Source organism: Equus przewalskii, chromosome 24 (genome assembly GCF_037783145.1).
Source record: "Equus przewalskii isolate Varuska chromosome 24, EquPr2, whole genome shotgun sequence".
Classification (NCBI taxonomy): domain Eukaryota; kingdom Metazoa; phylum Chordata; class Mammalia; order Perissodactyla; family Equidae; genus Equus; species Equus przewalskii.
The window spans coordinates 30,500,336-30,523,396 of NC_091854.1; the positions used below are offsets into that span (position 1 = coordinate 30,500,336).

The 23,061-nt window shown below is 46.4% G+C and overlaps 2 protein-coding genes and 1 long non-coding RNA gene across 26 annotated transcripts in view; 1 reads left to right on the forward strand and 2 right to left on the reverse strand.

Annotated features, from left to right (window-relative positions):
• Window positions 1-592: 592 nt before the first annotated feature.
• Window positions 593-11,994, reverse strand: LEPROT (leptin receptor overlapping transcript). Of its 6 annotated transcripts, XM_070592259.1 has the most exons (5): window positions 9,384-9,755; window positions 7,612-7,756; window positions 7,309-7,384; window positions 4,035-4,221; window positions 593-2,355 (listed from the first exon to the last, which is right to left on the reverse strand). In XM_070592259.1, exons 3-5 carry the CDS (start codon window positions 7,335-7,337, stop codon window positions 2,239-2,241), a joined length of 333 nt encoding a protein of 110 aa, XP_070448360.1. In that variant the 5' UTR covers window positions 7,338-7,384; window positions 7,612-7,756; window positions 9,384-9,755; the 3' UTR covers window positions 593-2,238. The 6 variants fall into 6 exon arrangements, with proteins under 6 accessions (XP_070448360.1, XP_070448358.1, XP_070448357.1 ...); XM_070592257.1 differs by lacking the exons at window positions 7,612-7,756; window positions 9,384-9,755 and adding an exon at window positions 11,901-11,994; XM_070592256.1 differs by lacking the exons at window positions 7,612-7,756; window positions 9,384-9,755 and adding an exon at window positions 11,152-11,298.
• A 968-nt stretch (window positions 11,995-12,962) lies between these two features.
• On the forward strand, window positions 12,963-16,014 carry LOC139079129 (uncharacterized). Its single transcript, XR_011532455.1, has 2 exons — window positions 12,963-13,051; window positions 14,966-16,014. It is a non-coding gene; the product is annotated as an uncharacterized lncRNA (long non-coding RNA).
• The window catches only part of DNAJC6 (DnaJ heat shock protein family (Hsp40) member C6), a 134,931-nt gene continuing 127,306 nt past the window's right edge, over window positions 15,437-23,061 (reverse strand). For all 19 annotated transcript variants that reach the window (XM_008541628.2, XM_070592263.1, XM_070592271.1 and 16 more), the window contains 4 exons: window positions 22,160-22,426; window positions 19,812-19,954; window positions 18,322-18,498; window positions 15,437-17,717 (listed from right to left, as the gene is read on the reverse strand). In XM_008541628.2, the coding sequence (XP_008539850.1) occupies window positions 17,616-17,717; window positions 18,322-18,498; window positions 19,812-19,954; window positions 22,160-22,426 (689 nt within the window). In that variant the 3' untranslated portion in view covers window positions 15,437-17,615. The remainder of the gene's footprint in view (window positions 17,718-18,321; window positions 18,499-19,811; window positions 19,955-22,159; window positions 22,427-23,061) is intronic.

The following is a 23,061-nucleotide window of genomic DNA, read 5'->3' on the forward strand; positions in this document are numbered from 1 at the left end:
GCGTGGAATCTTCAAAATATATTCTAGGGTATAAAGAAAAAATGAACCTTTTATAAGGAGAAAAAAATGCCCAACTTTGTGTCACCAGGATGAAACTTTTGCACATCCATATACAGCACTACTTCCTGTGCACGTTTACTCCTTAAACGAGACTCATGTGCTGCAGCAGAAACGTCTCTTTTCAGACACACAGCAAACCTAATAAGTGATCGCTTCAATAATCCATTCTGTTATTAGGGCATAGCTACAAAAATCCTGTATGCAAGTACTTCATATCATTCTGGAAACACAACCAAGAGGCAATGCTTTAAGGCCACATATTAAGGCTACCTTGGTTATTCGAAATGTGTATAAGCAACAAAGACACTTTTGCAAAAGACAGTATAAACTAAACACTATTTCCATCTCAGGAAAATAAAAGCCATTGCAAGTCAACTAGACATTCAAAATGGTATCTTAAAACTTATTGCTATCATTCTATTGCAGGAAAGATTACTGCTCAAAACTGTCCATTTCGGAACACCAAGAAATTCTCACTTTTTTGTTATTTTAAAGCAAGCCTACATCAGAATAAAGACTTTTCAAATTAAACTTTTCTTTTGCGTTAAAAGTGAAATTTATTACAATACAGTAAGTGCAAGTGTTATTAAAAATGCTGGTTAAAATTCTAGTGTCTACTAATTTTTCTATATAAACATTGGTGGTGATAACTTCAACAATTCTACATGTACTTAGAACACTGAAAACAAAAAATCATGCACAAGGCCAAAATATCACTTTGCACATTATCCTTTTAGGTATCGCTTTTATCTTCTCCAGGTCCCGGCATCATTCCAGAATCTGAAGAGGTTCGAATTACTCAGATTACAAAATTCAAGGTTTCAGTGTTTTGAACGTATGTCAACTATTACACATTAACAATGCTTTAAAATTATTGTTTATATTCTGATCAAGTGGTTCTATTTCCCCTATTTCCCTTTTTTGAAAGGTCTTGGACAAAACACTGAGCTATAAAAACTGTGATTACAGGATCCAGCATGACATGTAGTCCCAAAGAATCATTTAAAAGTGGCATAAAGTGTTATATATATATAAAGTCCTACAGGACATGAAAGACAGTAAGTCCTTCAACACGTAAATAAAATGAAGCAGCTCATTCGTTGTTTTGCTCACTCAGCTCCTATGTGTCTACAGAAAGCAGCAGCCAGAGCCACCTCGAAGCGAGGGCCGATCAGAACTGGGGGTGGGGGCAAGTGGGGGGGCGGGCAGCACAGGCAAGGAGCTGGAGAGAAGGGTCAGAACATAAAGGGGAAGTAAACAGTGTTACCCATCTAGTCTTCCTCATCCTGCTAACCCGGACTGGTTTCAGCCTGGTCTCCCCTCCCTGCCTCGCAGTGGGTTATGCTGGGGTTAGTCTGTCCCCCAGCACTGAGAAAACAGCCACTGCCTTTCAGACAGTATGAAGGCATAGTTATTCCCTACTGAGGACATGTCACAAATTTGTGGCACAGCCTATATATTATGGGTTTGGACATTTCACCAAAGAGAGTCTGAACTAGGCCTCACCATGAGGGCAGGTGAACAAAGGAGCGGCTAACGCTCAGAGAGGTTAAGCGGTTCAGCCAAGCGGAAGACAAGGAAGCTGGGTGTGAAGCCGATCCCTCTAGAGCGCTTCTCAGACTTCAATGTGCATACAATTCACCTGAGATCTCATCAAAATGCACTGGGTCCAGGGTGGGTCCTCAGATTCTGCATTTCTAATAAGCTCCTAGGAGATGCGGATGCTCTTGCTCTTGGTCTGTGGGCCAGCAAGACTCTACAGCACAAAGCGGGAGCCACCTGTCTCTCTGGGCCACGAGTAAATCTTGGAAGTCCTGTGCAAACCGAGAGCTGCTCCTGCGTTATCTGCCTCCCAAGCCCAGGGCCAGGCAAGAGGTGCAGGTGCCTTGTAGAAGTGAGACGCTGGCTACGAGACTGTGTTAATGTATTTTCTGAGAGCACCATGACCATACGAACAGCCAAACAAATAACATAATTCAACGTGAGTACATGGAGACGTCTATTTGCAGACTGACAATAAAATTACTCTTTTTCTCATGTAGTCTTCCTTAAAGTGAACATGATATAAAGGTATAAAAAAACCAGCATAGTAAATTTCATAGTAAAAGGCCACATGTGCACACATATACACATAGTATGAATTCTAAGAAATTAAATGCATTTTATCAGAATAAAGTGCTACCACTGCTCCCAGCTAAAATCATCTCCTCTTCCAAACACAAGGAAAAAACCTAGAATCGTAAGGAAAATGACGGCATTGCCTGCCAGCACGAGGCCACAGGCTCCCCATTTGATCTGAAACACAAGAAAAGAGGATTAAATCTTTACTTTCTTCATATTGTACTCTTTGCAAATCTCTCTTATTTTCTGCATTAGAAACATCCAATGAAATATTACATAAAACTGCTAAAAGGCTTAATGATGTAACAGGCGGGAGGCAGTGAGCTATTCAGTAATTAGTCTAATTACTTCGTGACGCTTGTTAATTAAGTCTAGCATCATCCTTAACGTCCTCCCCATTAGATATATTTCTCTACTTGTTTTCAACAGTGAACGATTGCCTTAAGTAAAACACACGTAGCAAGATTATGAACAGACCAATTACAATATTGGGTGCCCAAAGTTCTGCATGCATTGCCTTCTTCCATGAAAATAGGAATTGGAGAACAATGAGTTGGCCTGTTTCTTTTCTAGGCAAGAAAAGACTCTAAATAATAAAATCTGCACGTAAATGAAAGCGGCTCTCCAGCTTGGCAGATGGTTTTACAGAGGCTCTGCCGGGGGGTGACAGTACCCTCTAGTGGGCATTTTTTGTTTTAATTTTACCAGTAGAAAACATCAATGAGTTTCTTCATAAAACGTGATACAGGATGGAAAGGTAGAAACAGAAATCTTTACAGGAAAACTGAAGTAGTATAAGGCACAAGAAGAATAAGGTCATGACACTCTTGCATTCAAAAACCTTCAGGGCTTCTCCATCATCTAGACAGAACTCCATCCGTCACAGCAAGACCCCTCCCCTTCCCAGCCTCATCTCACCCACTCCTTTCTGCTCAATCATATTGTTCTTTGTTCCACATGTTGCATTTTCCCACTTGGGTGCCATTCCATATAATAGCCTTCCCTACTTTATGCAAAGCCGTATTTATCCCTAGAGACCCACATCGAATGGCAGGCGGAATTTCTCTCTTCTTGGTGTTCCTATGGTATTCTGATCATATTTCAATTATCATAATATATTTATCGTATACTTACCCAGCAAGCTAGTTTCTGTGCTCTATGGGAACAGAGGTAGTATCTGGCTCTTATTCCGAGTGTCTTACAAATAGCAGATGTTCCAAAGATATTTACTGAATGAATAAATAACACTTGTGTATATCCGATATTCAAAGCCACAAGTAAGAGTTTCATGAAATTGAAACAGTATGCAGTTGGGAATAAAAGCAAATAGTATGAAAGAGAGTGAACATCAAAGAATTGAATGAATTATACCCGCAACGTGTGTTTTGGAGACACAAAAAACTTTTATATTGGATGTGAAGATGTCACCTTATTCCCTATATCTTCTAGGAGCTACATAGGTGTCCCTCAATTTAAGCCTTTTGCATTGAGGATGGTGTCCATGATCCTACTTGCAGGAGAATTCAATATGATGCTCATTTACAAAAGTATTGCTATCATTGTCTCTGTGGATTGCCCTAAGATAAGAGGCAAGGCTTTAAGAACAATTCCAGATAGCTTAAAGAAGAAAAAACAAGAAATCACTTGGTCTGGCTAAAAGTCGTAAGAGAAACAAAGAAAGCATTCTGAAAACAAGGTCAAGATACTGACAGGTGGACCCAAAATGGAGGATTAGAGAAACTAAAACTACGTCTGGCTTTCAGTATTACGTCCAAGCAATGGGAATGAAACCAAGGTTCCTGACACAGGCCTTTGAAGTAGACTCAGCGACAACGGGGCAAAACAAAACTTACCACAGCCACACGAGCAAGAATGATAGGCAGTCCGAAGGCAGAGACGACAATCCCAGTCGTGAAGAAGTACGCCAGTTCTCGACAGGCACTGCTGGCTGCATCGGAGTCATCCGTTGCTCTTTTGGCGATGAAGTGGGGGATGGGAGAGATGACGTAAAAGATCAGGACGAACAACGGCCAGTAAACGCTGTCAGCGGACCCAGAAGAGACCCCAAAAGGAAAGCTCCAGTTACATTTTAAAGACGTACCACTGTTTCAAAGTTTAAGTATTATTTTAAAAGTCTACGACAAAACTTATTCAATTGTGAATATTAGTAGATAAGATGATTTCTACCAGCAACAGATAAGAAGTAACAACGATAATTAAAAATTGCTAATATGTAGATAGCTTATACTGTGTCAAGAAACAACTACACAATGTATAATCAAGAATCTTTATTGTTTTCTGTTATTACTGAGCTGTAATTCCTTAAAGGACAGAATCTTAACTTAGTCATCTTTGCTTGCTTTCTGTATAAAACAAAGCAGGTGCCTTGCCTATCCTAATTCCATAAAGACCTTGGGAGTGTCTGCACACTGGAAACCTTTCAATGGCTTAGAATAAAACTCGGATCCTTGGCCTGGCCTACAAAGTCTTACATGAGGTCAACCTCTTCCGTTTATTTTGTGCCATCTTCCCTTCCTTCGCTTCACCTGCAGCCACAAGGGCCTTCTTTCTGTTCCTTAAACACTCTGAGCCCATCCCTGCCTGAGGGCCTTTGCACTAGCGCATTCTCTGCTTGGAACGCTCCTCCCTGACCTTCTAGTTGGCCGGCTGCTTCTTATCACGCAATCCACACGCAGAGCTCTCCTCCTAAAGTGGCTCCCCTCACCATGCATTTGAAACACCTCCAGTCACCCCTGGGCCATCAGCCTCTTAACTTTCTGCACAGCACTTACACCCATTTGACATTTCGTTTACAAGAACAGGGGTCTGATCCATCTTGATCAATCGCCATTTATCTCCAGGACCCAGAATGAGGTCCTCCGTTAACATTTACTCAATGAACAAGAAAATAAATGGATTTTAAGTTTGACAGGCATGAAAAGAAATACACTTATTAGTAAAAACTTTAGAAACACTCTAATCTTTATAAGAGATCACAATAATACTGTAATGCAAAAAAGTGATTTTCTTCTCAAATTTCCAATGTTTTCCATATATTAAAAATTGCCATCTGCTTTCTAATTACATTTGCTCTATAAATACTTCAAAAATATTTTTCTCCATCAGTTAGACATTTATTATGCTTCATCCCATGAGGGAAAAAAAAGCAAAGTCTCTCCTCATTTTTATATATAACCATCACAACAATCCACATCATCACTACACCATGATGTTGTGGTCCATGCAGAGCCAGCAGCTCCGGGCAGGAGCTGGGGTGAAACGCACTGCAACGAGAGCTTCCCATTTCAGCCACAGATCTGGGCGGGGTGGACGGTAACCAAAAGCAACAAGGGAAAGTGTCCCTGCTTCATCAAGAGGACTCAGGACCGGAACACGGAGTTTGAACTTCAAATTTTAGACAGACGGATTATAGTGTTTCAAGAACCACCAAACGCTATTGGTGGAAGGGGCTTTTACGGATTCTCTAGTTCACAGCCCTTATTACACTAGTGAGGAAACTGAGACACAGCGAGAAGAGGCCTGGAATGGACCCAGCTGTCACCTGGCATGCCTACAGCCAAGAGCTCTCAATTCTTCCTAAAATACAGTAACAGTTTTCTGAAAAACAACCTACGAAACTATGTTGCCATTCACAGTAAACCATCAATATTTAACTAACAGCTCTGTTAATGGAGAAGCAACCTTGTTTATAAACAAAATTTAAACATTAACTATATACGATTCAGTAAACTGGTAGGCCAGGGGTGGGTCAACTTTTCCTGTACGGGGTCTACAGGCTTTCTGGGTCACATCTTCTCTCCGGCCGCTCAAGCAAGTCACCTGGGTGACATCCAGGACCCCTCCCCCCTCGCTGCACCGTGACGTCAATGAGCAAAACCTGTGGGTTCTGCCACCCGGCTCTCTCTCCACCCTTCCTGCCGTCCTTCCGGTTCCTCCTGCCACAGCCCTGGCTCTGCCTGACTTACCGCAGGGTCCCTTCCAGGCTCCCCGACTGCAGTCTCAGCACCTTCCTATCCAGTCTCACATTTTGGCCAGATTGACCTTTTTTTAACATAAACCCCCCACCCTCCACCCCTGTTTTCAAGATACCTTCCCAGCTCCTGTTGCCTGACATATAAAATCCAGCCCCCTCTCATGGCATACAGAGCCCCAAGGACCGACTCGACATCCCTGACCGACCCCTCTGTCACCCGTCCCAGCTACCATAACGATCCACACGTGGCTTCCTGCCTCTGGGCCTCAGCGGACGGCCTTCCCGCTGCCTGACATCCTCTTTGCCGGGAAATCTGCATGACCTATGACCTGCTTCCTTATCTTCTTCATGTTTCCGCTCACATCACGCTCTAGAGATGCCTTCCCTGACCACTGTCGCCCCGAGACCAAATAATAAAGGCCTCTGAGCCCTTTATTCTTCGCAATGCTTGTACCTATGATAGAATGTACATGTTTAGCCTGTTTATTGTCTGTCTCCCACACTGAAATCTAGACTCTGGGAGAGCAGGACCTTTGTTTTCTTATTTCTTAATCCCTCCTTCCCAGAACAGTGTCTGGCGCTTGGTAAGCACTCAACCAACAGCTGTGGAATAAAGAAATCTGTTGAATGTTCCCTTGGCCCGGAACGCCCTCCCTGACTCCTCAGCCCGATAAACTCTTAGTTATCCACAGTCTCAGCGTAAAGACCTCTTCCAGGCAGCCCTCCCTGACTCTCACAGGGAAACACAGACACGCTTTCTTGGAGCCCTCACTGTCGCCTGCACACATCTCCACCACAGCCGTCAGCTTACTGACTGGGCTGTCTGCCTGCCTCTCACTCACAACTAGAACTGTAAGCTGCTTGAGGGCAGGACCGTGTCTCTTCATACTTGTACCCCTAGCTGGTCCAGAGCAGGTGCTCAATAAATGCTTATTAAATGAACATATCAATTTTAAAAAGAGCTGTTCTCTGCACATATACAACTGGTCCACAAAAGGACTGGGTTCATAATTTGGGCTTCATTAACTCATTGGTTAGAGCTTGGTGCCAAACTGACCAAACTCTCGAACACCCATACCAATAATGACAAAGACACAAAAAGAAGAATAGTTCTGGTTGAAGTGACAACTTACCCATAATCCTCTAGGGCACATCCCAGCATAAGAAAAGTCAGTCCAATAGCCCCACTGAAAGATAATGCCACAAGAGCTGTGAAAAATAAAACCAGGAGTTACAGGGCCAAATCAGGGGTTGCCAGGGGCTGGGGTGGGAGGGGAGGAATGGGGAGTGACTCCTAATGGGTATAGAGTTTCTTTTGGGGGTGATGAAATGTTCTGGAATTAGATAGTAGTGATAGTTGCACAACCTTGTGAATATAACAAAAACTATGGAATTTTACACTTTAAAAGGTGAATTTTACGGTTTGTGAATTATACCTCAATAAAAAAAGTTTTGATTGAAAAAAGAATAGGTGGCTGGTCCAGTGGCATAGTGGTTAAGTTCACGTGCTCCTCTTCGGCGGCCCAGGGTTCACCGGTTCAGACCCCAGGCTCAGACCTACACACTGCTTACCAAGCCATGCTGTGGCAGCATCCCACATATAAAATAGAGGAAGGTGGGCACAGATGTTAGCTCCAGGCCAATCTTCCTAGCAAAAACAGGAGGATTGGCAGCAGATATTAGCCCAGGGCCAATCTTCCTCAAAAAAAAATAAATAAATAAAAATAAAAGAACAAAAGGTCCCAGATTTAAGCAAAGGTAGCAATTTACTCATTTCATGAGCTGATATTACATTTGACTAGCAAATTGCTGCCTATGTCCACTGCTTTTAAGTCATTAGGTAGAGAAAGATCTCCAGCATTTCCAGTCCCCAACCCCCATCTTCTCATGAATTCCCCTCATATTTGTCACAAGAGGCCAGCCAGCCAGTTTGCACAACTCCAGTGAAGGGACACTCCCTCGTGCCCGAGGCAGTTTCTAAATGCTGAAAACTCTCCTTCCTTAAATCACATACAAAACTGGCTCACTGGCCTGGACACTCTCTGGGCTGTCTTGCCTCCCCAAACCTCAGGCCTTCACAATTTGAAGACTGCTTTCTGTCTTCACAGAAAATGATTCCCAACCAGGATCCACTGAATAAAAGGTTTGTTCCCGGCATCTGTGGGACACTAATCTCCGAGGGGGAAGGAACATATCTGTGCTCATCACGCTGCTGCGTGGGAGACAAAGAATGTTAGCGTTGTTAAGAAATCTTGAGCTCTGAGTCACCAACACGGGTTCAAATCTTAACTCTGCCATCGCCTGGTTACGTTTCTCTGGGTAGAAGCTGAATCTCTTTAAATGCAATCTCTCACACTAAAAGCTTGTGTCCCCCCAAAATTCATTTAAATCCTAATCGCCAGTGTCACGGTATTAGGAGGTGATTAGGTTTCGAGGGCAGAGCCCTGCTAAACGGGATTAGTGCCCTTATATAAACGGCCCCAGAGAGCTGTCTCGCCCCTTCCATCAGGTGAGGACACAGCAAGAGGAAGGCCATTCCTGAAACAGGAAGCAGCCCTCACCAGGCATCGAACCTGCTGGCACCTTGATCTTGGACTTCCCAACCTCCAGAACTGAGAACTAAATGGTTGTATGAGTCCCCCAGTTTACAGACCCCTAAAGGACTCAGACACCCACCCTCTTCTCTGCATCCCTCTGCTACTGCCCTACAGCAGTCCCTTAGCATCCCATGCCGGCCTCCAATGGTGACTCTTCCAATGCACCCTCCACACCGCAGACAGCGCTCTCTCAGACACATAAAGCTGGCATCACCCCTTCGCAGCTGCTTTCACAGCCCATGAGTCGTTCTGGCACCATGGTCTGACTCCTGACTGCCTTCCAGCTTCAACCCTCACCCCTCTCCCACTATGCCCCGGCCTTACCAACAGAGCTTAAGCTCCTGGAGAGAGCAAAGGATGCTCCTTCACGCCCCTGCCCTATGTCACACGTGGTTTTCTCCACTTGGAATAAACTCTGCCCTGGCCCCAACCTTTGCCATGTGAAGCCTTAGTGGTCCTTTTCGATTCAGCCGAAGGTCCTCTTCGGTGAAAACGGTCCTCTTCCTGCTGGAGCAGGATTAAGTAACCTCATCTGTGTTAGTTACCTAGGGCTGCTACAAACAACGTCCCACAAACTCCGAGGCTTAACCAACAGCAATTTATTCTCTCACCGTTCTGGAGGCTGGAAGTCCAAAATGGAGATGTCGGCAGGGCCGTGCTCCTTCTAAAGACTCCGGGGGAGAGCCCCCTACCCTCCCACCCCCTGCCTCTCCTGACTCCTGGTGGTGGCTGGCAACCGCTGGTGCACCTTGGCTTTTAGCTGCATCACCCTTTCCGCCCTCGTCTTCATATGGTGTTCTCCCTATGCGTCTCCACGGCCATGCTTCCCTCTTCCTATAAGGACACTAGTCACGGGGTTAGGGTCCACTCTGATCACCTTAAATTGATTACATCTGCAAAGACCCTATTTCCCATAAGCTCATCTTGACAGCTATGTTCGAACTTGAACATATCTACTTGGGGGACACAATTCAACCCAGAATATTGTGTCTGAGCACACCTCAGACACTCAAACAGTGACATAATTATTTCCAGCTCTTGTCATCCAACAATAACTTCTCATTTACCCTTTATCCCAAGTCTCAGACATCCAGTTGTCTCTCAATAAAGGTCGAACTGAATTATCTGAAAAATGCTTCCTTCCCTTAGACTTTTCCATTTCCTAGCCTATCTTCCCTCTTACTACCTTATAATTTCTAACACATTCACACACATACATTACTGTTACCCGATAGTTTCTGGGCATGACCAGACACTGTGCAGGCTGAGATACCACTCCTCATCTGTTTTCTGCACTGGCCTCAGATAAATATATTCCACCCTGGACACTGTCCAAGTAAACCACGTTTATTAAACTGTCAAGAAGAAAAGTCAGCCAGAAATACTGATAAAATGTGTCTGCTGCTAACAGCTCACACGCTCACGAATTTCCTAGTGAATACACATGCGTGCAAATACACTGTATACATGTTTATAGCAGATGTTGATTACCTGGGGAGGGAAGATCTTTGGGTACAAATTTCAAAGAGGACAGAAACTCCAACATAGAAACAAGTTATGCTACTCTACTCAAAAGATTAGAAATCTAATGGTTTCCTACAAAATAACAGGAAGCTTTCTAATAACCTCCTACCAAGGCCATGCCCCGTTCCTCTGAAGGCGCACAGGTAAGGGAAGCGGGGTCCTTGGGACCCTTTTTATGAACTGCCCCATTCAAAATACATACTGCACAAACCCTAGTTTTTCGTCTGTCCAGAGAGGAATAAACACTTAAGAAAGCAGCATTAAGATTCCACCTAATCTACTCTCCACGATTGCGAGAAATGCAGCATTTCAGGGTGCTTTCCGCCGGGACGCCCGCCTGCAGTCACTCAGCCCAACTGGAAACCCTCAGAACAAGAGGACTAAGTTCTCCCACGGCGAGAACAAGGAGACAATGGCTCCGGGAAGAAATGGAAACTGCGGCGCGGCAGGAAAAGGGAGGAGAGGCGTCGGGGTGGACACGTCAGGAAGTGGAAACCTGGTTAGGAACCGGGCAGCGGGAGGAGGGGATGCCGAGGAAGCGAGGAGGCGTCGGGAGGTGATGCTCCCGGCTGGCCCGGGGCTCCCGGGGGCCCGCTCCGGCCAGGGCTCCGCCCGCAGGGGCCCGGGAGGGCGTGAGGGCCAGTGGCCTTGCAAACAAGGGGCTGAGGTCCCCCAGCCGCCCTCCACCCGCACCCCACCGGGCGAAGGGAGCGGGCGGGCGCACTCCCACACGGAAGGCCGGAAGCCCGGCGAGTCCGGCGACCCGACCCCGCCCGCGCGCCGAAAGCGCAGCTCCAGGCGCGGCCAGCGGAGCGGCCACCCCGCCGCAGCCCAGCGCGTCGGCCGCGGAGGTACCTTTAACGCCCGCCATATCTCCCCGCTGGGCCGCGGCGCTTCCGGCTTCCTGCCCGGCCGCCCCGCCCAAGTTCGGAGCACCGCCGGCCGCCCCCGCCCCGCAGAGCCCGCCCCTGCCGCCCCGTCCCTCCCCTCCACGCGGAGCCCGCCCCTGCCGCCCCGTCCCTCCCCTCCACGCGGAGCCCGCCCCTGCCGCCCCGTCCCTCCCCTCCACGCGGAGCCCGCCCCTGCCGCCCCGTCCCTCCCCTCCACGCGGAGCCCGCCCCTGCCGCCCCGTCCCTCCCCTCCACGCGGAGCCCCGCCCCTGCCGGCCCGCCATCTCCCCGACACCTCCCTCCTCCAAGCAGAGCCCGCCCCTGCCGCCCCGTCTCTCCCCTCCACGCAGAGCCCGCCCCTGCCATCCCGATCTCTCCCCTCCACGCAGAGCCACGACCCCGCTGGTCCCCCATCTCCCCGACATCTCCCGCTTCCACGCAGAGCCCGGTCCTGCCGATCCCCATCTCCCCACCACCTGTACGCGGGGCCCCGCCCCTGCCGGTCCCCATCTCCCCAAGCCCTCCAAGCGGAGCCCCGCCCCTCCCGATCTCCATCTTCCCACCTCGTCTACGCGGGGCCCCGCCCCCGCCGGTCCCCCATCTCCCCGCCACCTCCCCACTCCACTCAGAGCCCCGCCCCGCCGGTCCCCGCTCTCCCGCACTTCCAAGCTGAGCCCCGCCCCTACGAGTCCCGTTTCCGCCCCCCCAACTTACCCAGCTACTCAGAGCCTCTCGCCTGCCCTCTCGAGCCCGCCCCCATCTACTAGAGCCCCGCCCCTGCCCTTTTTGATCCGGCCGCACCTCGCATAACCCCGCCCTTCCCATTTTAACCCCGCCTCCATCTTGCATAGCCCCGCCCCACTCCTTCATAACTCCGCCCCACCCCGCATAGCCCCGCCCCTTCCCATTTTAACCCCACCCCCACCTCGCAGAGCCCCGCCCTGCTCCCTCATAACCCCGCCTCCATCCCGCAGTGCCCCGCCCCTGCCTCACGGTCCTCTCCTGAGCCCTCCTGCAAACCCATTCTCTGTGTAACCTGGCCCTTGAGTCCTCGTTTTAGGTCGGCAGCCCTCCGCTAATCCCCAACCCTGCCCCACGCCCCACCCTTCACCTGGTCGGCTGGGACCTCGGCTCAGCCCGGCTGCCGGGCCCGCGGGCCAGGTGCTAACCCGCAGGCCATGCAGCACGCGTCCCAAGGCTATTGTTTTTATACCTTGGGTCCTCAAAGGCTGCAGGTGAGCAGGGCCGATTTAGACCTCAGAGGGCCATTTTGTACTTACTTCCCTCACGGGAATGTGGAGTTTTGTCTTCGTGGGGACAATCGGAAAGAGATCTTAAAAACCATCTGGTCCAAGTGCTTCATTTGACCTTAACGGAAAGAGCCTCAGTGGGTGTCGCTTGCCTGCTTCACACAGCTCTTTGGAGGAGGTTGGGCTATGGGCCACTTACCCCTCCTAGCCGGGAAACTCTCCACGCTAAGGTACTGCCTGCCCCTTTTCTGTTGCTTTTTCTTAGTTTTCTAGGGACTGACAGATAAAGGGGCTGCAGGGGACCAGGTTCCCCTGGCCGCCTGAGAGGTACAAATTCTCTCCCCACCACCTTTCAGGATCCCCGCTCAGTTTACTTTTTCAAAACTGTACAGCAAGCATATTATCATCTCAACATATGTCTAATCACCTGTGAGTTTAGTCTATTTTTCCAGCTCCTCCCATTTCTCCTCCTAGATGGAAGGTACACTTACTGAAAGCTTTGTCTTGCTAATACCTGGCTCTCTGCAGGCCCTTGGAGATCCAGAATGCCACTGCACTCTTGCCTTTTGGCCTGCAGTCCAACTCGAGGTCGTTGAGAACTTCTCCTTCCCTGTTGTGAGTATCGCGTCCTTCCTAATTCCTGTTAATGCCCTCAGGGGAGACTGTCTACCGCCAAACTCTGGAAGCCTGTCCTTTTTAGCTCTTACTGTAGTGCCCAGCAGCTCTCAAGAGGAAGACGTCTCCTTAATTGATGAGGATTTTCTATAGGGTCTAACCTCCCCGTTCCCCTTTCCATTCCCAACACCCAGGAAGTGTCTGGAAAGCCGCATATAAGGGTTTGCTGAAGCCTTCCATGTTTGCCTGAGGCCGGTCCCACAGAAAGGAAATGACTTTGGACAAAAGTGGGATTACTTCAGAGGCACGGCTGGTCCAAGTGCCTTAGGCTTAGCAGTAAGAAACTGGAAGATGGTGAGAAGCAAAAGGATGGGCGTTTGCCCCAGCTTAGTGTCCCAGACAAATGCAGAGACAGTATTGCTCTCCAACAAGTTTCCCGCCCGTACCAGCCATCCTTTCCAGTTTACTGAACACTTGAAAGTTTGTCATCTTGCCAAAGGCTTTAACCATCTCTTGAGAAAATCTGCTTTCCTCTTGCCAGATGTTGCCCTGAAAAATTGTTCTTCTAATTATCCATTCCGCTTTCATCAAGAATAAGAGTCACCAAAACCAGAAAGTAAATGCTTAGAAGCTGAACCCCATCCCCGACTGGGCATCCATGTGTTACTTGGATGTGTAGGATCGCGTTCTCTGTTACGCTGTCCAGGACTACACTGGACTGCTCCAGATAAATTTTTGTATTCTCTCCTTGCTTTCAACTCACTCACACTATGAGCTAGGTATTATATCTCCATTTTACAGATGGGGAAACTGAGGCTCAGATAGTAACTAAAGGATAGGGAAGCTGAGATCAAGCCCCAAACACTTCAACTGTGCAGTCAGACAGTCAGTGTACTGTTCCCCACAGTAGATCTTATGCACCAAGCCAGCAGGAGCTGCCGTAGAAATTAGAAATAAGGGCCCTTAGATTTAACAGGGCAATCAAATCCATTCATTAATTTGATTTTCCCTGACACATCTATTAGTATCTTGCATACAAGATACACAAAATATTGGTTGAATTAACAAGTATTAATAAAGGTCACCATATAGAGTATCATCTCTGCCTATCCTACAGAAAAGATCCAGCCTCACACCCCAGCTCTGGGTAAACCTCTGCCTGCTTCCATTTCCAAAGGCAGGATTTACAAAACCTGCCTCTCAGAACTTTTTGAGAATTAAATGAGAAGATGAATACATATAATAGCACCTAGCCAGACAGACGCAGTGGAGCACAGCTGCACGGGGCTGGCTCTCCAGTCAGTGCGGAGGTTAATGCCAGGACGATGCGACACTGCTGAAATCAGTCAGTGTTAGTTTCCTTCCAAACCTTCAACAAGCACTTCTTCTCCCACAGCCATTCCCTTCACAGAACCTACAGTACACATCTTTGCCATTTTATGCACACAGCCCTCCGTCAGCCGGAGGAGGCAGAAACGCAGGACAACTGGGTACCCTCTCCTGCCGAACTCATCCACTCCCCACACCCTGAGGTGTCAGTGCAATCCTAGCCTCAGTAACAATAGCAATAACTACTATTTAGTGAGTACCCACTTAATGAAAGGCAATTTAGGTACACAATCCCTAATTCCTCCATTGCAGGGTTGTTAGAATTCTATTTTACGGGTTTAAGAAACTTGCCCAATGTGACAGTCTTTAAATAGAAAAACTGGGATTCAAACCCAGTCTTGTGGTCTCAAACCAATGCTGTACCACAACACCCAAACACCATGGTTTAACTTTAGAACAACCAAAGCCTGTTGACGTGACCTAAATTCCCCGATGGATGTTTCCACACTGTCCTATTGCTGTGATAAGAGTTTGTGGAATGCCACTTCTGTGTTCATTCCTTATACGATGGTGTTTCTCCGGCAGCACTGGGATCCGACTGGAATGTTCCTCCAGAGACCGTCCAGCAATAGTTCTCAAGCTTTCAACTTGCAGCACGCACTCCCAAAGGAACACAATCCTTCTGCCCTTAAAGACCGACAATATCCGTTTTCTGTGACAAAGGCTCAGACTCCCAGGATTGATTCCTTTGCCTCAGCACACAAATGCAGCTTTGGAAATCCATGGACAGTCTAGCTAGGAGACCAGGATTTCTATGCTGATCCTTTTTGAGACACAGTATTCACGTCGCATGAGCAGAAGTGTGTGTGTGCCGTGGCAAGGGTGGTCAGGGCAGAAATCCAGAAATCCTGTCAGATTATTTTTGCGGCAAATGTACTATATGCTTTTCATATTCTTTCCCCATAATTTTTCTTAAAAGTGAATCGTATTGGAAGGTGTAATTCAAGTTTGTCATTATATTCCTACAGGTACAAAAATAACTTAGGTGTCTACAAATATTTTTGAGCCTTTTAATATACATTACAAATATTTTAGACCAATCACATTTTGTTGTGTGTAACATATTTACAAAACAAAAAATATATTACAATAAATATGAATGAAACAGTGAATCTGATCAACAACAAGCTGTCACAACCAGATATTTAAAAGGAATGCAGAAACCTGTTGGTCTGCGTATGTTAAGAGTTTTGAGATAAACAGGGGTCCAGAATTATAATGTATCCGGAAAAGAGATGGGGGAAATCCCAAATTTAAGTTAGGTAAGATTCTTTCTCATTGCTAATTACATAATGTTTAATGATGTTTTAAACTGTGAGCATTGATGAATTATCCAAACATGATACAAAGCTAATATAGTTCTATCATTTCAAAATGTACGTGACATTCACATAATATCCTTTTAAGTATTATCATTATATACTGTAGCTCACACGCTATCTACAAGTGTGAATGAGAAAAAAACAAGTCACAGCAACATGTCTCACATTCCAATTTTAAATAAGACAAGCACATAGTGGATCAAACATTATTTTATAATATGTTAATAAATAACACCTAGTTTGTTATGGTTACCTTGAACAGTTTACAGCTGTATATTTAAAAGGAGAACATTTTCTGCGAGTTTCACATTGTCAGTAAAAGGTAAAATAAATAATGAACCTATATAACCAAAAAAAAAAAAAAAGAAAGAGCGTTCTATATAGAACATAAAGTATTTTTGACATGCTGCTTTTCCAGTACAGTTTGCCACAAGAAACTTAAAACAGAAACAAAAAATGATTGTCTTTTCAAAAACAATTTTTGAAAGCTTTTCACAACATTGAGCATGAACCTTTTGGAATTAGTAAGGAAATCTTTTTGCCCATCTGCTTTGCATATATGTACTATGCACACTGTGCATGTGCACGCCAAAAGAGATCTATCAAAGTTACAGGCTCACAACTGCTTACCCCTCAAAACGAGAAATAGCCAAAACACCAAACCGAAACCCGACCAGTCTGAAGTCTGCAAAGGTTCCATTCTTGCTTTGCTTTCACAGATGTCCCTGTGTGAATGTTGTTCCTATGGCTCCCAACTACTTTTAAAACAAGAAACCCCACTGTAATAATCCAAGGGGTCCAGTTTCACCAGTGGGGAGGGGAACCTGGTTCCTCAAAGCCAACTCCTGGGTCTGAAGGCGAGCACAGCTCTGCCACTGCACCTGCCCGTCTGCTTAGTTCTCAGCGTGGCCTTCTATGCTCTTCCCACCGCCACTCACAAACCTAGAGGACGCTGTGTCACCACTAGACACAGGTCCTGCCAATCTGCTTTACCACCTGTTTCCAGCTCAGAACATTTTCTTGGCTAAGCACAAAGAAGAGCTTTAAGCCTTGTGGCAAAATTAGAAGTTTCTTTCAAATCAGGTTTAGAGTTGTTGTTACAGTGTTAAGACTTTTTCTTTACACAACCACAGCTTTCTAAAGGGAAAGGAAGGGAGCAGCCCAACTTTCTGTTTAAAGATTTCTACATCCGCAGAGTCCCTATTTTCTTTCATCAGCATTTTCGCTAATTTTTACCTTATCCAGGAAGAGGTGGTGGTAACCACTGGAACTGTAGTATAATTCTTTGCATAATTCAAGTTCTCTTACATCTGTGGGTCCTCTTGACCTCAAGAGTGTACAGCATTATGCTAAAGACCATGGTCAACTTCCATTTGAAAAAACTCTTGATGGTTGTGTTCCTGTAGTCTACGTAAAGCCGTTGCTCAAGTTACATCTTTCCAAGAAAATCTAAAACACATTAGTTAAAATCCAACATGTAATCCTATTATCATAACCCTTGCTCATTAATCCTATTCTCAGCCAACGAGATGGGGGTCAAGCCTTCGGTAGCCTCTATTTTCCATTTCCCCACAAAATGCTGAGTAGGCTCGCAAAGGGCAGGCTGGAATGTTGTAACTCTGCAAGGTCATCTGACTAAATGTTCCTCTCCTGCGGTGGACCTTTTATGGTGTTGACTTGAGAAAACAAACATCCACTCTCCTTATCAGCGAGGAATTAATTCACGAGTAATTTAACAGTTTAGTACTGGATACATGTTACTGGAGTTTTTGGTTCATCTGTGAAAACCTCAGAATTGTGACACACACTAAGCGTCAGCACAGGTCTGCAGCAGAAATGGAAAATCTCAGGAATTAATACAAGGGCTTCTGGCCCTGATTTTCAAATTCAGACCAGGCATCATTGAGCTCCATGAAAATCATCTTTGCATATTGTTCATAGGGTTGCCCAGTAGCCTACAGAAAAAAACAAAACACACATCAGACACCACACACCAAAATTGTATTCATGTTAAATTTTTCACTGCGAATATGTGGGCTCTAAGTAATTGAAGTTTTTTCCTATCAGGCCTTTTTCTCTTTTGACAGCCTGCTCTGTGTGAGCCGAATCACTACAACCTCCCCAGAACACCCTCTCTCTAGAATTTCTCATACGGTGGTAGTCATCAGCCAACAAGTAAGTCAATGAGAGCGCGTAGGGCAGCAAAAGGTGCATCTCCATTCTCCAGAAGTATCTACCAAGGGACACAGGTTCCTGACAGCCTTTCTCCAATAGACTGTGTTTCTAAACTCATATTTGAGACCCAAAAAATTAGTCAGTGGTGAATCTTACAGCCAAGTAAAGCCCCATTCCGTTCTTCGTAATATATATTTTGATTTCTTTTCGCTCACGTTGTAAAGTATAACTACTTGTTTAAATACTCAATTTTAGCCCATGGACTTTATTTTATCATATAAATGGCCTAATAACCAGCGAATTGAAAGTATGATGTTTTTAACACATGCTCACAAAGAAGGAAACAAGGAGCAGACAAGCGACACGAGGGCAGGCTGCACTCACTTTGTCTGGGTGCACCACCAGCACCGCCTTCCTGTACACTTTCTTCACCTGCTCCGGCGTGACGAGGTCCGCCATGCCGACTGGCTTCCACTTGGTCTCCCCAGCCCACAGCACAGTGTGCATCGTGGAGAGAAGTGCTCTGATATTTCTCTCTTTGCCTTCAATCCATTCCAGAATCTGTAAATGCAGGGAGAATTAAGACATTGAAATGCTTTTGAGTCCAGAAGGTCTTCAGGGGGATGCCCCAGCAACCTCACAGTACTTGGGGCTCCCCGCATACTCCAAGCTTTCCCTCTCCTGGAATGCTTCTCCACCTCCACCTCCTATCTTGTCCTTCTGGTGACCTCTTCATCATCCTTCAAAAGCCTGCTCAGGAATTCCATACTGTTCACCTCCAAGATGAGGTAACTGTCTGTGCATTTGTCTTTCCCAGCCATTAGGCAGGGCTGCTCAAGGAAAGTACTGTTTCTTACCTATCACAGTATCTCAGGAACCAAGTAGCCTGCCTGGCACAGAATAGAGCTCAAAAAAGTATGTTAAATGAATTGATCCACATAGTCATTCATTCAAACTATTCATTCAACCATTTGAATCTTCATAGTTTGAACAAATGAGGTGAATCAGTTGAAGGGTTCCTAACTGCCCATCAGCATTTAGCACATAACAGGAGCTAAGTGCCTCTCTGGTGCTGAAGGAATGGTTGAGTCAACGTTAATGATGGCCTCTCTCCCAAACCATTAAATACCCTGTACCAACGAAATAACCAAGCATGGTGACCAAGATATAAATGACTTCCTTTTATAGAAAACTGTGAGTTTGCCTCATAAACAAAAGTTATCAAGTTGGAGCACCAAGTTTTGAAGAGGAATATACAGCGTCCATGCCATTACATGAAGTGAAAAGCAAACGCAAAGGACCCTTCACTGTACTCAGAAGAGCTCTGTCTTCAACAGTGTTCCCACCTGTCTGGAAAGACATTGTTTCAAAGTGTGTCAGATTGGCTGGCCGTGCTGGTCCTGGTCCTGGAGATGCTTTAACTGGTAACAGGTTACCAGTTATCTTCCAGTTTGTGACAGTGTCAGCATATTCAGTAATTGTTGCCCAGGAATTCAACCTTCCCATCTGTGGAGAGCATTCCAAGTCTCTTGACCTTTCAAACTTCATCAGCATAGCCACCCTTCCGCTTCTAAGCTAACCGGGGTCCAGCTGTCCACACAACGTCCTCATCCATGAAGTAAGGGGGTTGGAGTAGCTGGTTTGCAAACTTAAAAAAACTAACTTAAAAAAATAGAGAAAGACTTTTTTCCCCAAAATCAAATCTTACCTAGGCTCCCAGAATCAAAAACAAATGAAAGTAGAACTGCTCTGGTTAAAAGTGGAGGGGAGGCGTGAGGAAGCCAGGAACCAGGGACGCTGCTGGCTCACACGCACGACCTTGTCAGATGACCTTGTCCTACGGGAAAAGCAAGCTAGCTCAGGGGCTCACTCACCTTTAACTTCTCAGGATCCATTTCCTTAGCCATTTCTTCCTTTCTCATCTCAGCGATTGTTCGAGGCCCCTTTTTGTCTTTGTGTGCATTGAAACCTTGACCAGAAAGAAGGTCTTCAAAATCAGCTGCTTTTTGTTTCCCTTCTGCAATATAATTTTTGAAAAATCATTACAGTCTTTACTCTTAAACATAATATCACACTATTATCTCATAATACTTAGAGTTTTCGAGGGGCTTTCACATGTATTAATCCTCTTAACCCTCACGCTTACCCTGTGAGTAGGGTATGAGACTGTCATGCCCATTTTGTAGATGAGGAAAATGAAGTCTGGAGAACTTACGAGATCTGCCCAGAATCATACACCACGTCCATGGCAAAGCTAGAACTCGAGGCTGGATCGTTAGACTAAATCCAATTCAGCAATTCCCTTTCCACCGTAGCACGTTTTTCAGATGAGGATACTCATGATTCCCCGCCCCCACCCCAGTCATACGCCTACTTAGTGTCAGTTATGGGACTAAGACCTGGGTTTTGGTTCTCGAAATCCATGCATGCCACCACTTTCCTGCCCACACCCAGCTGTCAGTCCTAGTCAGTCATATGTTCTTTTGCTCCAAGTCTGGTTGTGGCCTCACAGTGTGTCTCAGTCTGTTTGGAGAGGCAGCCTAGCATGGTGGCAAAGACTCAGGGGACGGACTCCCCAGGTGGGAATTCCAGCTGTGCCCCTTATTAGCATTGCTCCCTTGGGGCGAGTTACTTATCATCTTCATGCCTCAATTTCCTCATCTGTAAAACAGGGATGGTGTTAATAATCCTTCTTACCTCACAGGGTTGTTGTGAGAATCGACGTTAACACTCTAAAGTGCTCAGAACAGTGCCCGGCTATTTCAGTGTTTGTTCAATGAACCAAAACGCAGCAGGTCCTGCAGTCAATGCCCATCGACCAGAGTTGGTGTCTGAATGGAAACCCATTTGCCATCTCTGTATGTCAGGTGCTCTGTACACACACTTGCACTTGCACACACTAAAATGTAAGTGCTCTGAGACGAGGGGTTTTGTCTGTCCTGTTCACTGCCGCATCCTCAAGGTTTTCTACACTGAAGATGCTCCATTAATATTTGCTGAGGAAGACACCTGCCCCACATCCACTCACAGTAAAAATGGAAAGGAAGCCACATGACTATGGAACTGTTCAAGCAATATCCACTGCTAACCAAAGACCAACGTGAGGCTCCGTATTCCCAACAGAAGTCCCTGTCATGCTGGCATTGCGAGAAGGCCCCTGTGACAGCCAGGAGGGTGTGGCCCTTAGGAGCAGGGGTCCTGGAGCCAGATGGCCTGGGTCTGCTTACCAGCTGTATGAATTTATGAAACTACTTTATCAATCTCTGCCATCGATTCCTCAACTACAACATGGGGCTGGTTTTGAAGATTATATAATAATACGTGAGAACTGCTCAGAATAACACCTGACATAACGCGAGCACTCCACAAATGTCAGCTCCTGCTACGAGGAAAAGTCGAAGCATATCCTGTTCCACGTTCCATAGACAGAAAGCCTGTTTCCTCATCACGTTCCTGTGTATTTCATTCTCGAGTATCATCAAACAGTTGGAATGTAAATGTATCATAACAGGCCTTTTCACAAACTCAAATTTAACCAGCCCTGCTATGCAAAAGATGTTATTTTTGACTCATCAAGACTCCTATTCATAAAAAAAAAAAAGGAATCCCATTCAGAGTATCCTCCAGCCTTACCTGTTGGCCCATTTTGTGTAGTTTTAACTTTCTTCTCAGAAAAGAGGAAAAAACCAGCAAAGGAAACCCAATGATCTCAGGAACATCCACCAACCAGAGCATAAGGAAGACCGAATGCCCAAGACACTCTTCCAGTCGGGACCAGAGCAAATGCTTGAGAGGTTCCCACCCTTCTTGTCTACCCCTCTTCCAAAGGGATAACAGCTTCAGAGCCCCCTGCCCCTCCACTCGCATCCATTCCATCTTCATTTAGTGCCTACTACGTGCCAAGCACTATGCTGGGTGCTAAGGATAAGGTGGTAGAAAAGACCCAGCTGCTGCCCTCCGCCTGGTCTCAGCATGGAGAGACGGACGAGTGAGCCCGCAGTCGCAGAACAACATGACAAGTGTTAAGAGCATGGTGAACCCAGGTGCTCCGGGCACAGAGCTGGAGGTGGGGACCGTGCTGCATCTCTCCAACTGGAAGACAGCCTCGGAAACTATGGGAATCGCTTTCTGTCTCTTCTTCACATACACATACACATATTATGTACACATATTTATGACAACACGGGGCCCCCACAGCCCGGCTCCGCACACTCGTCCTTACCCAAGTGAGCTGCTCCCTTCCCACGCTCGTTCTGGCCCCCAGGCACGGCTGAGAAGCTCACGTTGTAGTTGGGGCGGTTCTGGGGAGAGGAGTGCACCATGCTGGGCTGCGGCCTTGACGGTGGTGTCTGCTGCCAGCTGTAGCCGCCCCCCTGCTGCCAGCCGCCCCCCAAGGGCTGGGGAGACGCTTTCTGTGGTGAGCTGAGAGGTGGAAACCCCCCGCCCAGTCCAGTTGGTGTGGTGGGTTTGCTGGCAAATGAAGAACTACCTACAGAGAAAAAGGGAGAAGGCAGGCAAGGCTCGTGTGAGTAGCCTCTGACTTTTATGTCCCAAGGGATCATTTGCAATGACTTTAGTGGACATTTAGTGACATTTAGTGCCTTTTTAAGGTATGTTTTAATAGCCTCATCTTTGCTTCAGATGAACAAACTGCAGCTCAGAGCAGTTAAGTGATTTTCCCCAAGTCACACAGCCAGCAAGTGGCAGAACTGGGACTTGACTCCAAGTCTTTGAGTCCAAGCCAGTGCCACTGTGCCATCCCTCCCCTCCTTCCCACCTTCTAAGCAGATACTGTTTCAAATGGCAAACACAGGGACTAAAACAGAATACGGTCACTCATTAAGGTGCTACTTCAACTTCAGATATGGGGATTAATCCTTGCTATAAATACAAGCATGGTTAGTAGCCAAGAATAAACAAAGATGTTTCTGAAATTTCACAAGTAGGTTTCAGTTTCACACTATGTGCATCTCCTTGCAGGAGAGTAAACACAGCCGACACTGACAACTCTGAACACAGCAAAGGACCTTACTCAAGCTTTAAAAAATGATATTACTGGGGCTAGCCCAGTGGTGCAACAGTTAAGATCACACGTTCCGCTTCAGCAGCCCAGGGTTCGCTGGT

Excerpts from the sequence above, each read along its gene's own strand:
- LEPROT (XM_070592256.1), bottom strand. Across the intron at positions 4,222-7,308 it reads TGTGCCCTAGAGGATTATGG|CGTTTACTGGCCGTTGTTCG; the intron begins GTAAGTTGTCAC and ends GTCCGCTGACAG. Across the intron at positions 2,356-4,034 it reads TTCTTGCTCGTGTGGCTGTG|ATCAAATGGGGAGCCTGTGG; the intron begins GTAAGTTTTGTT and ends CTTGTGTTTCAG.